General features: G+C 29.9%; 1 protein-coding gene across 1 annotated transcript in view; it reads left to right on the top strand.

Annotated features, from left to right (window-relative positions):
* LOC111631410 (RNA-binding protein 25-like) overlaps positions 1-16,469 on the top strand; it is a 96,272-nt gene that overhangs the window by 18,475 nt on the left and 61,328 nt on the right. Inside the window, exons 6-8 of the mRNA XM_023375646.1 lie at positions 2,896-3,139; positions 5,936-6,030; positions 14,471-14,551. Of these exons, the coding sequence (XP_023231414.1) occupies positions 2,896-3,139; positions 5,936-6,030; positions 14,471-14,551 (420 nt within the window). The remainder of the gene's footprint in view (positions 1-2,895; positions 3,140-5,935; positions 6,031-14,470; positions 14,552-16,469) is intronic.

The following is a 16,469-nucleotide window of genomic DNA, read 5'->3' as shown; positions in this document are numbered from 1 at the left end:
CATTTATCAGTATTTGTTAACTGTAATGCAATAAATTGTAACTTTTGTAAAGCAAAATTGAATTCAGATTCTTTCTGAGATTTGTCATATTTTATTTTGTTTAATTTAATTCTTTGCTTCTGAAAGTACCGATCCATCGTTACTTCTGTCGTTAAGCAAAACTACGAGGGTAACAATTCGTCATTGCCCTAGTAAAAATCGATTTTTATAAAATTAATCAACAGCAGATGTCAGCACTTGACAGCACCATCTTGTCTATCATCTGTTTTGTATATTTTTCTCCAGGTGGCATTTTGTTGACTAAAAAAATTTTAATTAATGCTTTTTTTTTCTTGATTTATTTATTTTCTGATAATTTTTTTTCATTTATAGCATATTTATGAAATAATATCACTATAATAAGTTCATTTATGCTATAATAAGTTAATTTAGCTATAATAGGTCAATGTGTTATAAATACTCAAGTTAGGCTGTTCAGTTCTGACATTTTATTTTATTTTTATTGGCAATTTTTTTCTTATAAATTTTTCTAATAAAATATATTGTATTTAAAACGAAAGATATTAATAAATGTAGGTAATTTTTTTCATATGAATATAATGATAATTTGATTTTTGGTGAATTTTTAAAATATTGCCTGACTGACCTATATTGCCTTCAGAGTGAATGCAAGACAAACATAAACGAGATGGCGGAAGCAAAGGGTTGTTCGAAATATTAAATGTTACAAAATAGCCCAGGTTCTCACAATAGTAAATGATTGAACCTACAATGATCATATAAACTCACTTTAATGTTGTAGCAGACAAGTTTGTTATATTGGCTAGTTCATGGTTAACTTTATGTATTAGGGGGACTAGAAAGTAATGTCGTTTTTTTTACATTAAATTGACACAAATTTTTAACTTGTTTTTATTTTTAATCAATAATGTTTAATCACCCTCATTATCAACAACATTTTGCCATCTAGTGTGCAAATTTTCAATGCCGAATCGATAAAAATCAATTGGTTTTTGAGCAAAATATCTGGAGGCAGCATTTTGGATATTATCCAAATTTTCAAATTTTTTGTCACATAGAAAGTGCTGTAGTGATCAGAATAAATGGAAATCTGATGGTGCAACATCAGGTGAGTATGGTAGGTGAGGTAGTACTGTACTGTACCTCCCACCCCAATTCATTAATTTTTTCCAGGTTTCATCTTGCACAGTGCAATCTTGCATTATCATGTTGCTGAATAACAGCTTTTCTTTTTGTTGATTTTTTCCATCCGATGGCAAGATTATTATTAATCATCAAAGACAAGTCTGTCCAAAAGGGACCACCATTTATTTTGTATTCCAGACTATATATATATATGTGTGTGTGTAAAGTCTGAAATACAAAATAAATGGTGGTCCCTTTTGAACAAACTTGTCTTCGATGATTAATTAACAGCTTTTCTGTTGACAGTCGCTGGACACTTTTTAATTAAAGATTGATTTACTCAATCCAATTGTTCACAGTAAAGGTCTGCATTCACAGTTTGTCCAGGTTTTAGCACTTCAAAATGAACAATTTCGCAAATACTCCACCAAACACACAAAAGTGCCATTTTGGGATGTAAACTTGGCTTTGCAGTACTTTGTGGCAATTCTTTCAGAGAGAGCCACTGCCTTTTGTGTTTTGGATTATCATAGAGGACCCATTTTTCATCTCCAGTGATCAAGCAATCAAAAAAATTTCTGTATTATGCTGTTGAAGCAATATGTTGCATATGGTGGATCAGTTAGCTTTGTTTTCTTCAAACAGATTATGTGGGACCCAAACATCTGCTCTGCATACTTTACAATCTGCTGCAAATGTTCTTGGATGGTTGATTAAGGTTGGTTAAGAGTGTTTGACAGTTCCTCGATTGTCTGACATGGATTTGCTTCCACTTCCGCCCTTAACATGTCATTGTCTAAAGTTGTTGGTCTTCCTGATCGATATGAGTTGAAAAGATCAAAATTACCGGATCTGAACTTAGAAAATTATGAACGTCTAATGCACTTGGATAACATTGGTTGCTACTGTTGCGTTACTACCCTTGTGAAACTCAATAAGCATATAAGGCTGGATATGTACTGTACCTCTTCTGGTTTTTGGCTGGTCATTTCACCCAAAACTGCAAAAATAAATTTAAGATTTACAATTTAAGTTATTTACAAGTAAACAAGTCATTTTAACCGTAAAATGTCTTTGGCATGGCTTTGAAGTACACAATGAACTGATAAATGATAAACAAATATTGACAGAAACAATATTACTTTCTGGTCCCCTAAATATATATAGGTTTCCAGCTTATAAAGTTGAACAATTGAATATTTGAATTATCAAGTTATGTTATGCAAGTGTTAAGTATTTTCACATCCCAAAAAACACTCTCTCATTACTTCATGGTCGAGTGTCTTATACTTTATGGTATAAGAAGACACCTGACATCACAGTAGATTTGGTTGATGTTGCTTCACATGATGGCTATTATTTATGTAAATTAGTTAGTTTTGGGTTGAGGAATAATACAATAAACAACAAATTCTTCCCCATTTTTTTCAAATTAATGAGAGTATAAAGTCCTTTCCTCTGACTACATATAATATTCCAAAAACTAAATAATACTAATAAAATATAATTCACATATAGAGAAAGAAGATGGAAAAGATAGCATGGATTCCATCTTTTACAAGGTGTAATATAGAAAGAATTAATAAAAGCTTTATGGTCTTATATCAAAATTTTTACCATTTAAAAGTATTTTTATAGTTACTAATAAGAAAAAAGTACATTAATCTTAATTAAGTATGTAACATATTAAATATGTTATAATAACTTTTAAATTATGATGATTGATTTTTGAATAAAATATTTATTTAGGTAAAAGTAGATGCTAAAACAAAAGAAAAGTTAGATGAATATAAAGCAACAAAGTGGGCTAATCAAAAAGATGAAAATGAAGAAAAGAAAGAGGATGATAAAGAGAAGGATAAAAGTAAAGATGCTACTAAAAGTGATGATGTAGATGAAACTACAAAAAATGAAGATGAAGAAATTAAAAATGCAATTAATGAGATTATTCAAGAACATTCTTTAGAATTATCAAGGCCTGTTGAGACAAAAGGTTTGTTAATTTTAATTGTTTGATTTTTATTTAATTTACAGGGTGATCAAAAAGTCACACAACCTATTGTATATTGGTTTAATGAGGTTTAATATAAAATCTTTTCCTCAAGTTTACCTCAAATGCTGGAACTGCACCACTATGTTCCTCAGAGATGTACAATATATGTTTTATCATGTTGGTAAGGCCATTTGCAATTTTTCATGGGCAATGCCATCTACAGTACTTTCTTCTGAGTATTTGCTTGCAGTTTTTGCAAGGTGATGGATGAGTTACATAAACCTTGTTCTTCAGGTATTTTTACATAAAGAAGTCTTGTGGACTTAAATTGGGGGAGTATGAGGCCACAAATTCTTTAAAATAATTTGCCCATTGAATACAGACTCAAGCTGTGGGTGCATTAGCAGTGTGCACAGTGAGGATATCTTGCTGGAACCATGACATCTGCTGTTTCTTTGGGAGTGGTTTTTTTTCAAATTGTTGCACCATTAAGGTGTATAGTATTGGTTCACTATTTATAGAATCATGAAAGAAGCAGATGAAGATTTTCTTCCATGACAGTGCACCAAACACCAACTTCTTGCACATGCAGAGGAGTTTTGTTTAGTTTGTGTAGATTTTCTGCAGACCACATTTGTAAGTTCTGAGCTTTGACATATCCATCCACATGGCATGTTTCATCTGCTAGTCATCAGTACCAGTCATCAAGTTAATCATTATTTGGAGTTAGATTTCAAAACCCAACAACAAATATCATAATTGCTTGTAGTCATCTCCATGCAGCAGCTTGTGTGTCATGCTAATTTTGTACAGCTACAGTTTCAACATTTTACACATAGCTTTCTGTGTACTTCTGTACTATAACCCATTCTGGCTAGCAAGTCTCTGGAGAGACTGTTGGATTATTCAACATTGTTGTGCACACATCCATTCATTACCTTCTCTTCTGTGAATATGCTCAGTCTGCTGCTTTTGCCATCTGCAAGATGGCAAAAGCAGCAGACAGCAATTTTGTCCTGAATTTGTCATAAATGTGTTTGATAATGAACTTGTTTAGCACCACCACATTGTAAATACCCATGCCCTTGCTTTGGTTCCACACCAGCATGCAACCTTTTACCTGGTCATTGGCATTGTCGATTATGCAGATGACAAAGCTATCAATACCATCCATGCCCTGGTGATGGGAAAATTAAATGTCTACATTATTCCATATTTATGGGTTGTGTGATTTTTCAGTTACCCTGTATAATAATAGTAATAATATCTTTCATTATTATACATTTTCAAATTTTGAATAATTTTGTTCAAATTTTTTAAATGAAAATCAAAAGTCTTTAATTGAATTATTCAGACAAAATTAAACATGTCAATATAATGTCCATATTGGCATGTCTGCTTAATTAAACTTTTATTTTATTTCACATATTAAGCAATTTATTAAAGCAAGAGATAACTACTATAGATCATTAATATTCATTATTAATCATTATCTCATTTATTATTTTTCTTGAAATCAGTTATATGGGTGTATAAAAAAATTAAGTTTTACAGTTTATTTATTGGCATACATATAGTACAATTAAATGACATGACACTTTTGATTGCTTGTCCTCTATTTTCCAACATAGTTACCATTCTTGCAGATTTATTTATTTGTTCTATGTTTCTACAAAAACACTCAGACCCAATGACTGGTATAGCCATTTCTAGACTTCAACTTGCATCTCATAATTTGACTGATACTACTTCATAATGCTTGTTGAGTTGTGGAAAAAGTTGGAACTCTGAAGGGGCTCGGTCTAGACTGTAGGAAGGATGAGCTGAAACCGCTCACTTCCACTTCTGTAGCAATGTAACTTTGACAGTGTGTGGGCATACATTATGGAGAAGAACAACGTCAAGGGACAGAAGACCTGACATTTTGTGATGAATTGCCTCCTTCAAATTAGCAAATGTTTTCTTGATAAATGTTAGCATTCATTGTGATTGCATTAGAAACTTTATTTTAACATTATTTAAATGCACAGATGATTAACTTACATAAGATGATTTTGCCCTTGTGCATCTTTGCATCTTTTTGTATGCATAATCATGTTCAAACTGACCTTGCATAAAGTATTCATTGTCAATGCTTTTGCAAATGCTTTCCTTTACTTTGCATATAGTTCTGGGATTGGTCTCATACACTTTCCCTTTTAAATCTCTCTTGTAAAATTTGCATCACTAATGTTTAATCATCTCAGTCGGGCTGATTTTAAGTGGGACATCCTGTATTGCTTTTTGATGATGATAAACCAAGAACTTAGGATTAAAACATATCACATCAAAAATTAACAATTTTTCATAAGAAGTTTTGGCAATGGTATTGGAACATGTTGTAGAATGACCTGAATTCATGAATGCTGAGAAAACAATCATTTGACAGACCTAACTTTTATATATAACTCAACAAACTCTTTGAATTAATAAACAATTTTAAATTTTTTTTTCTGTAAAAAGTTATAGAATTAGAAATTGAATTTTGGGATTTCATATATATTTTGATAAATACTTTTTTTAAGAGTCAATTATTATAATTTAATTTTTAGATGTATTATAATTAGAAATAACCAATACTGAATCACTATCAATCTGATACTGATATAATGGCATATCAGAATGTTCTGATGCAGATGAAACATTCCAATATGCAGATGTAGAGATATCGATTTAGTAACAGTTCAATATTGGTTACATTTCTAAGTACAATTTTTATATTAATGAGATGTTTAATTTTAATAAATTATTTTGTAGAAGCTGTTTCTCCTACAGAAAAACAGCGTAAAATTACAAAAGTACAAGAAGTTCTAATGAAGATGAATCAAGATGCAGAAAAAGATCCTAAAAATGTATGTGTCATTCTTACAAAATTTTTTCATGATATAATTTATAATCTTGAAATTATTTTCTAATTTGAATTACAAAATATTTTGTGTGTGTGTGTAATTACTGTATTTTCTGAATTAAATTCTGGGAATAAACGTGCTGTTAAAAATCTCAGGTTGAAAAACATGAAGTATTACACTGTGTGGAGTAATGTAGTTTAGAGTGATAGGTGAAGAGTTTAACTAAAATTTTACCTTTTCAAATTGTCTAGAATCAGACCACTTTATATTCCAAGGTTCACATAAATATTTTTTTGAAATGAAATTATAAATATTGTTGAATATTGAGCATGGGAAAGTTGTCATCAAGTTCATGAATCAAGAGCTTGTTAGCCAAAGGGTAATTATAAAAACTGTTTCAAATTCACAATCTCTTTACAAAACAGATGGTGAGTTTGAGGTAGTCAAGATCTTACAATGACATCAAAGCAGACACGAATGACAACATAATAACCAAATTGGAAAATGCTGGATTGGATTAACTATGAAAACACTAATTATTTCAAATGTTTGTAGTTATAACCTATAGGTTTTTATAGTTTGGAAAATGTACAAGTATTTAAGGTATTTCTTTCTAGTTTTACTCATTTCTCTCCTGTTGCAAGGCAATAAACCTCTGAATAAAAAGAAACCCCCCAGGTCGTCAAATAAATCCCAGGGATATGTATGGTTTAAAAATAAACCGCCTAGAGTTTAATCAAGGAAGTACTGTGTATATATATTTATTTATTATATCTTGTCAATATAATAAAAATGACAATGTAAATAATTGCAATATAAGGATAATCCAATTCTTTAAATTGAAATTTGTACATTAATACCAGGTGAATTTAATTACTCATAATTAAAGGTTGTTCTGTGTTTTTAATGTATGAATAGATTAGATGGATATTTTCATTTTGTACAAAAGTTTCTAAATTATTTTAGAAGGACATAGTAAAATAATTAAATCTTCAAGTTATGTTTTTATTGTTAATAATTGAAGCATGCAATGTCATAATGTTGTAAATGCCAAAATTGTGCAAGTACTATACTGTACAGGTTGTAAATGCCAAAGACAATTGCAGTCATAAAATGAATGTTTCTACAGCTGAAAACAGTTTTGAATACCAAAAACTTAAATTTAAATTATTAAACACAATTTACAAAAAATTGAAACTCAATTTTAACATTAAAAACTGACAAAAATCTACTGGTGACTGCTTTTTGATTTCACCACAGTTTTGGAATTTGGAGTTGGAGTTCAATCTTTATCAATTTTGTGTCATCGGACATATCTTTTATGATTACTTGTATGATTCAGCTCTGTGGTAATGTAATTCCTACTTTGTTTTTGCTGACATATCACCAGCTTTTATTCGTACATCAAGGCAGTCACAAGTTGAGCAAGTTTCATGTGATGCTTTGAAAAGATCGATTGAACTTGGTCAGCAAAATTTTATTGTACTATTGTTGGTAACTGGGGCTTTGCTTCAGAGTACTGTCGACAATATTTCTCAAGGAAGGCTAAGATTGAGATCAGGTGATAAGTACATTTTATCTGTACTTTTGGCTCGAGCATAATGACTTTTTTTCACTTGGAAAATTTGTAATGTGCTCTATTATTTTTTCTGTCCACAACTGCTTTTCAATACATTTGTGCTGGCCTCCTCTTTGATCAATATAATCCATTTTTTCCCTCCAAAATCTTTTCTCCAGTCAACTGAATCCTTGCAGTAACCACAAATGTATTTAACACAAAGACTTAAGACAAACTTTTATGTCACTTCTGCTGGAAAGAAGCAAATTTCATTACAAAGTGTGTTGCTTTCTACTTTTGGAAGGATGGTCATACTTCCTATATCATCTCTTATCATCATGGGATGAACAAGTCTTTGAAGATAATTCTGCTGCTTATTGTAATCATCCAGATCTTAAAATTGTTGGAACAGTTCCTGATAGTAATCCAGCCTTCCATTTCTGGAAGCAAAGGCACACTTGCATGTTACCTGTAACATAAACAAAAAATTCAACAGACTTGTAAGAAACACATCTACAAATTGTGTACTCATGCATAGACACAATGACTTATACTGTTTATTCATATCTTGTAAATGTCAAGTCTAGGCCTATATTTTTGAAGTATTTAGTCTTTTACTTACCTCTGGTGGATCCTATCTCAGGTTAACTTTCTGTGATATGGGGGAAATGTATTCTAAGCCACTATTTCTTTTTGTTTCTTTTGAATGTTCTTCCACTTTTCTGTACATTTCCTTTTTCTTTTAGGTATTTCACACTTCAAGGAATTCATTTCAATTTTAGAATAAAATTGTAAAGGACTCACTCTGTTACAAATTCTTTGGAATAACAAAATGATGTAAATATAAGATATAATGTTTTATGCATCAAAAGTCATGTGATTTGCACTTTGGCACTTAAAACATGTGGCTTGCTCAGAAATTCAACTTCAAAATACAGCCACTCAGAGTGCCACTATCATCAAAATATTTTTTTCGTAGATGAGAACATTGTATTTAAAATTCATTTCTTCAATAAAACATGAGAAAAATGGCATTTACAATGTTATGGCATTGCATGCTTCAATTATTAACTTGCATGCTTTGGGACATGCTAATTCTGATAAAATATGAATGATAACAATATCCATGATTACAATAAATGGATTCTACTGTATTTATTCATCAAGATAAATTTAAAATAATTGGTTATGAAACTATTTATAGTATAGTATTGCCTTATGGATAATGTCTGGATTAGCCTTAAAAAAATTAAGCTGAAATCAGGTATGGGTTATGTGATAAGATAACTTGTGTGTTGATTTTGAAACGTGCAATTTATTATAAAATATTTTAACATTTTTGAAGTTTTGAAACTCCTGTAATTGCCATTATGATTTTTCCCAAAACCACCAGAGACACCTATAGTTCTCACTTACTCATTTTCTATGCATAATCTATTCTTTAATCAATGTTATTAGATGTTCTTAATTGCTTTCTGTTTGATAGAATAATATTTAACTCAGTAAAGTCATTATTGGCTGAAGATTTTAGGTGATTGAACTTATTCCTTGAAAGCTGATAAGTTTACATTAATTCCTTCTTTTCCATTTATTTATTTATTTATTTTACTTACTCGATAACTATCTATAATTAACTTATGACATGAGTGAAATGAAAGAAATGAAAATAAGGAAAACGGTGGTTGAGATGGTATTGTCTAAACTGTGTATTAATAAATGCCTTGTTAGAATTTCACTGCCACTTTGGAAGTTTGATATATACACTACTAAAGATTGTAAAAATACTTTTAGTTTCAGTAATTTTTTTAAAAAACTTAAAAGTTGCATGCTACCACAAGTTATCTGACAAGAAATATAATTATAGTGATGCCTTGTATAATGTATGCCTCGAATAATGGATGCTGCGAACAACAGACTTTCTGCAAACAAGTGTGAATGATGTTTCCACTCTTTTGCCATTGCCAACGACAATCTGCTATTTTTATAATATATTAGTATTATTAGAATATATTATTATTATATCTGAAGTACATAGCTCCTGTTGGGATTCGGCTTGCTCCCTTGTTTATTACATACATCACCTCAGTGCAGGGTATTTACATTTATTCAAGTGTTGTGCAAATCATGGCTTCTAAAAAACAGAAAGATGATTTCAATTGAAACAAAGCAAGAAATCATCACAAGGAGTGAAAGTTGACAAAAACTTCCTTGTCAAATGGGGAGAGGTTCAGGAGTTTACTAACACTCATTATCCAAACAGAGCTGAGGCCAACAGGATCAATGATCTCTACAATGACACCCTTGCCCATCATTTCTGACAGGTGTTGAAGAAGAGAGAGAAACAGACCACCTTGGATATGTTTTTCAAGAAGCAAGCTGCCAAAAAGCAAAGGATGGAACAAGAGGAGATGACCCTGCAACTCCGGTAGCCTCTCCTGAATCTGACTCTGATTAAAAAACAATAAAAAGAACCCTGCTGCAATGTGTAAAAAGTCTGTATCTGTATGAATGTGTGAAGAAAATGTTTCTTCACCTCCTTCTCACAACATCTGACTACCCGGCATAATTGGTGACTGCTCCATTTTCAATTTTTTTATGGTACAGTACAGTTATTTTATGCTGAGGAACGAATTATAAGTTTTAACATGTATTTCTATGGGAAAATGCGTTTTGTATAATGGACGTGCACCTGGAACGGATTAAGTACGTTATACGAGGTACCACTGTATTATTATTTTTGTTTTTGATAAAATGTTGGACAAAGAAAATCAGGATTGCAAGATTTTAAAACTTGTGAAAATGTGTCATACATTCATTTTTATATACCCTCGGTTTATGCTGGTTCAATTTACGCCGCTTCGCAATTCGCCGTTTTGCAGTGTAATTCCCCGATTTTCCGCATATTAGACTCATTTTCATTTCAGTGTTGACGTATTTACCAAGCCGCGACATTGTACATTCGTTAAAACAAAGATTTTTATTGAATATATTTATTTTTTCTGTTTAATATTATTGGGTATGTATACGTTTGCATTAAATTAATATTAAAATACTAAATGCTTAGGTACCATGAGTCAAGATCTTAAAAGTCCAATAAATGGCGTCCGAATCCATAGTGCCACTGAACGTATCCCGTATCAGTTCGTTCAAGAAAACACTTTACAACGCAATAGCACTTCCGGCGATCACAAACTATCGTTAGTGAGACAAATCTACTTCTCGTTGGCCAGACAATATTTATTTCTCCTTAGCCACCTTGAATTTTCCCGCTCAAACTGACCTTATACCGAGCGGTGGTCGACCAATCAGTGTCTTCGCTCGTTTGTAGCTCTACGTAGGGTTAACATATCCTTTTAACTAAGGAAAATTTGATGGATGAACTTTGTGAGTTAGACAATGATTGGAAGCAAAGTGCAAATGTAAAAAGGTGCATCATATTTGACCATATTCCTAAATTCTCAATGAAAGAAAACAAAAGTGTAAACAATTAAAGATGGATACTTTTTTGAAAAGATATTCGAAACTAAAATTTTTTAATAAAAACATTTCACTTTATTTTATGATAAAATACATTTTAAAAATTAAATTTATTTGTATTTTGTATTATATTGTATTAATAAACAAAATTATTTGCTGATTTTTCACTTATGTAGAACCTAACCCTATACCTCACTGTAAATATGGGTTCGTTTTACGCCAATTCAATTTGCGCCAGCTTTTGTTGGAATGGAACTGCGGCGTAAACCGAGGGCTACCTGTATATAGATTGTTATGTCTGTGTGTCTGTCCTTCATGCATTACCACACCATTTATTTGATTGTCATGAAACTTTGGGAAGTTGTTTAATATACTCCCGCGAAGGTTTCTGGCATAGTACGATTGCCATGAAGCTTTGGGAAGTTTTTTAATACACTCTTGCGAAGGTTTCTGGCATAGTACATTTATCCTATGATAGATGGTGAGCATGTATACGAGCATTTTACTGTGTATTCAATCGATTTCAAATTGTGAAGACCATTTCCCCCTCCAAAAAATATCTCTATATATGCATTTGTTATTTACGATATTTGTAATAATTTTTGTTTAATCACTTTATTTCCACTTTTTTTTTTGCTAATTATGTATTTGCTCGAACTTTGTTAAAAACCTTAACTGTATCCCGAACAACAACCGAAGTTGTAGAAGGAAATTCGCCTATTTTACTGATCTAGGGATCCCCCTTTTCCAAATTTTAATATCAACTCAAAATAATTTAAAAAGACAAATTTTATCCAACTAATTAGAAATTTCACAACATGCCAAGGAAGAGAGGAAGGAGCAATTAAATAATCAAAATTATAAAGGATTAAAAATTATATATAAAAATGGGGAATATCACACTTCTGACAATCGCTGCAAGTCTGTGGGCTAAATTTGGAGAATCCGTGCTTCTCACATGTACAACTGTATGTGGCCAGCTCACGCGTCGGAAAACCTTCTGATTTATTCGTGTACACACCAGACGGAAAAACAAAAAATATCGTGTACCCACGAGCACTTCAATAAATAAATAGAATTGAAACGACACTTTGAAATGTTTTTCTGATGAAAATTAATAATAATAATAAGTTTCAATAAAAATGATAAAATGTAAATTGAATTTTATCATAACGAGTTTGCTTGAATTTCCTTTCTTCTGAGATCGCAGTAATGTGCGATGGGTAAGCTAGTAGAGAATAATCAGTAATTTTAGTAGCAAAAGTTTTTATCACAGCTGAACTAAAAAGTAAATGATTAGTATATTTATAGCATAAATTTTGTTTGAACATTAAACATTGCTTGCAAATAATATTTGGTTTTATATTGAAGAAATATAAATATATTTAATATTAATAATGACAAATTTTTTGAGATAAAAATTTTTATTTTCAAATTATTTTTCATTAATGACAAAAAAAGAAGAAAAACATAATTTCCATGAAAAAAATTTAAAGTGTAATAGTGTCAGCTTTTGATAAAAAGATAAGTTGTAAATTTTATCATTTCTTAGTTTATAACAAATAAGGTTGATGGATTAATTATTTTTTGATATAAATAAAAATAATTGTCAATTGTATATTGTTAGTTTACAAAATTATTTTATTAAGTTTCATAGTAAGTAGTAAAATTCAAATAATTACAGTTATTTGTTACGATAATTGTGATTACTTTTTATACAGTTGTTCTTCCACATTTAAAGTTTAATTTCTGCATAAAGAACATTTTTAAAGGTGGATGAATAAAATAATTTTATTTTTTGTATTCCTAAATGTAAAAATTCATTAAAATTCAGATTCATTTCAGTGTCATGTAATTGTTGAATTACTACTTTGTGGTAAAGCATTACTTCCTAAACGGGGTGGCCAGCAGTTTTTGCCCCCGGGCTGAATTGGAAAGAAAACTTTTTCCATGGGCCGAATCAGAGGCTGCCCTAAGATTTTGAGGTGATGTGAGATCTTCTTGTGGTGTCACCCCATAGAGTCTAAATTGTAGATAGAGATTACAGACACATTTTTCACATTATCATGCTTTATTAACATTCTACGCTGTACTTACGAGATTTGTAATAGAGGGTTGTTAACTCTAAACGCACAGTTAAGTTTTTTTCCTTCTCTTTTGTGTCAAAATTTTTCATCAAGCTATTCAGACTTGAGTAGCTAATATTGAAAGATTGATCACGGGCCGCATAAATTCATTAGACGGGCCAGATCCAGCCCATGGGCCGTCTGTTGGCCATGCCTGTCCTAAACTATCTTTATACATTGCACATATAAAAAGTTATATCCCATTCCTCTTTAATGGTACTAGAATGCAAGAAATTAAGAAGAAAATTACACACAGTACTACTTTACATATTTTCCTGTTAGTGATAGAAGGTTTAACTTTGTCACATCTAGTTAATTTTGATACTAAATCTAATGATGCAAGTGAAAACAGCACAGTAAAAAATATACACTTTATATCTTTGCAAGTAGCTCCATATGCTAATATAAAAAACATCAAATTGTGTGTCAAGTATTTATCAGTAGCACAGATTCTTAGATCTGATAAGGATAGAAGAGAAGAAAAAGATAAAGTTGGGGCATTGTTAGTTAAAATCAGAAAAGTTTGAATTATTTATATGCTTTTTAAATTAATATTAAATTTTTTTACTCACATTTTTCATTGTCTGGAGAATGTCTGGAGACAGGACAAGTCTCCAGACATTCTCCAGACAATGAAATAATTTTTCTTGTTTCACTTTAATTCTGTTTTATATATTAAATACAATTAATAAAATACATGATGATGATGATAATGATGATGATAGTAATAGTAAAAGCTAAAATAAACTCAAAAAACTCAAACTCATTAAAATTTTTTTTTATGCTCATGGCATTCATTCACATGGTTTATAGAGTTAATCACTCACCTGTTTTGTTGTATAAGCTAAAGGAAGAAAAAAATCAACAGTCAGATTCTAACCAGAAAAACTTCTAAATAATTATATCTCTAAATTTCTGAGAGTTGTATATAAAGAGAAGATTATCAGAAACTTCATGTTACAGGATACAGTTTTAAGTAGAAGTGTCTGGTAAATATATCTACAAGGTGCAAAGGATTTTTCACATTTTTTAGACACTTGGTAAGTTTAGACAAAAGAAAAGCTATTGAGTTTATAATTGCAATTAAAAATCTACAGATAACCTTCATTGTTAAAATAATCCATATCCATTTTCAGTCTGATTTTCAAACAATGAACCTGTGGGTTAACTGCAGGAAATTATGGGATACTAAAATTACATAGATGTGATGTAAATTGTATTTATCTAGTATAAAGTCTTGAGACATGTTAATTTAATATTATTTTTTAACTAATCCTTTTAGGATTTGGATGAAATGGATCTAGAAGAAGAAAAAAAAAGTCTTATACACAGAGAAATAGATAAATTTAGAGATACATACAAGGTAATTTCTGCAGAACTGATAAATTTCTTTAAAGATATGCCACTTGTTTAAACTATTAAAAGCTATATTTCTTTGAAAATAATATCACTCATGTATAGTGTTAATTCATCCAAATTTTAGAATGATTCAGAAAGTTTGCATTTAGATAAACTTAAAAGTAATACATTGTTTTGGGAATTACTTACTTTGATATAAATAATTTAATAATAAATTTGTTAATATAATAACATAAAAATAATAATCCTATTTCTGATATAAAATTTACAAGTGGCATATCATTGTTTCATTTTAACAATAACAGTAGTGGAACCTACTGTAATTTAAAAAGTTACTTGGAAAGGGGTATTTGTGGTTTCAGCTGAGGTTGTTATCATTTCCCAAACACCAGGCATATACCTTGAGTTGAGAAAAACAGCAAGCAACAGCAACCATGCTCTCGATCATTGCTGTTTAAGTTTAGTGTATGACCTGGTGAGTATGTAATGTGTATTTTACTCCTCCTACATGAGTATATCTAGCTTGTTTTGTTTTAGTCTTTATATCAGAATCCATTATTGGGTAAAACTGGTAAGTAAATATTTATAAATAATATAAATTTATAACAGTGAATAGGGAATTAGGCTGTAACATTAATATATACTTCTATAAAAATTTCTTAAGTAATAGGTTTTAGCTGTTTCCAAATTTTATATCGATGTATTTCATCTCACAACATTCATGTTGTTTCCATTGTGTTTTAACACAATGGAAACAACATGAATGTTTAAATTTTTATATGAATCTTTAAATTTTTATATTTTCATTAAACAATCTATTTTAAGGATGATTTAATAAATTATATTTTAAAAAATTTATGCACTTTCTTAACAAATAGTGTGTAAATGTTTTTAATCTGATAAATACAGAAATGTGAATCATTGAGCAGTAAAGTGTACATCAATAATAAATTTGGAATTTCATTTTATCATCTCATAAAATTTCAAAATATATTCTAACAAAAAAGTTTAGTCTTTAAATGTCTATCAGACTGAACCATATTGTGGGTAAGTAAAAAAGTTTTATTTCTAAGTACTGTGATTTTGTGATAAAATGAAAAATGACTGTTAACATTATAATATAGAGATCATTAAATATATGAAATGACTCCAAGAATTGAATTATTACTTGGAGTTAAAAGTTTAGTCTTGTCTCCATAGTTGCAGCTGTAAGGTAAGTAATATAAATATCATCGAAAACAGCATAAATCATCTCTTGAGGGTGAGTTAAAAAGTTCTTTGTTTTTGTCAGGTTTTTTTTATAATAGATAATATCAAGTGTCAAATTCTTTTCAGTTTCATGGTAAACAGATGTGATGTATATAAATGTTATATTCATATTATGATATAATTCCCATACATTCCACTATTATGTATAAAAAAAATCTGTGATGTATTTTTAAAAATTTGGAAATACCTTAGAATTATTTTATAATAATAATTTTGTTAATTTTTGTTTATAATTGAGAAGATTGTTTAAAAATTTTGTGAAATTTCATTTTTTAATAGATGTTGATGAAAGAAAGATAAGATAAAATTTACGGTTACAACTAATTAAATTTACAAAAATCTAGTATATAAATTTAAGAGTTTACTTAAATTGCAATTCTATAATAATTAGATTGTATAATTTAATTTTATTTTGGAAAGTATTCAAAGAATGATATTTGGTATATTAACTTTTTGTGTGTTTTCATTTAAATTTACTTCTCTGAGATATTTGAATTTCTGGGGCATATTCCAGTGTAATACATACTTTTTTACAGTAAATTAAATTTTACACTTTAGGAAAACAAGCAAGGAAACTTCTTTACTTTAACCCAGAGTAGTGTAGTAATATTTTTTGTTCTTTTGCTGATTTTTAAAGTATAAAATGAAAATTA

This window comes from Centruroides sculpturatus, unplaced genomic scaffold (genome assembly GCF_000671375.1).
Source record: "Centruroides sculpturatus isolate CEXI.00-Female unplaced genomic scaffold, Cexi_2.0 scaffold526, whole genome shotgun sequence".
In the NCBI taxonomy this organism is placed as follows: domain Eukaryota; kingdom Metazoa; phylum Arthropoda; class Arachnida; order Scorpiones; family Buthidae; genus Centruroides; species Centruroides sculpturatus.
Note: the sequence above shows the minus strand (reverse complement) of the source record. Positions and strands in the feature narration are given on the sequence as shown.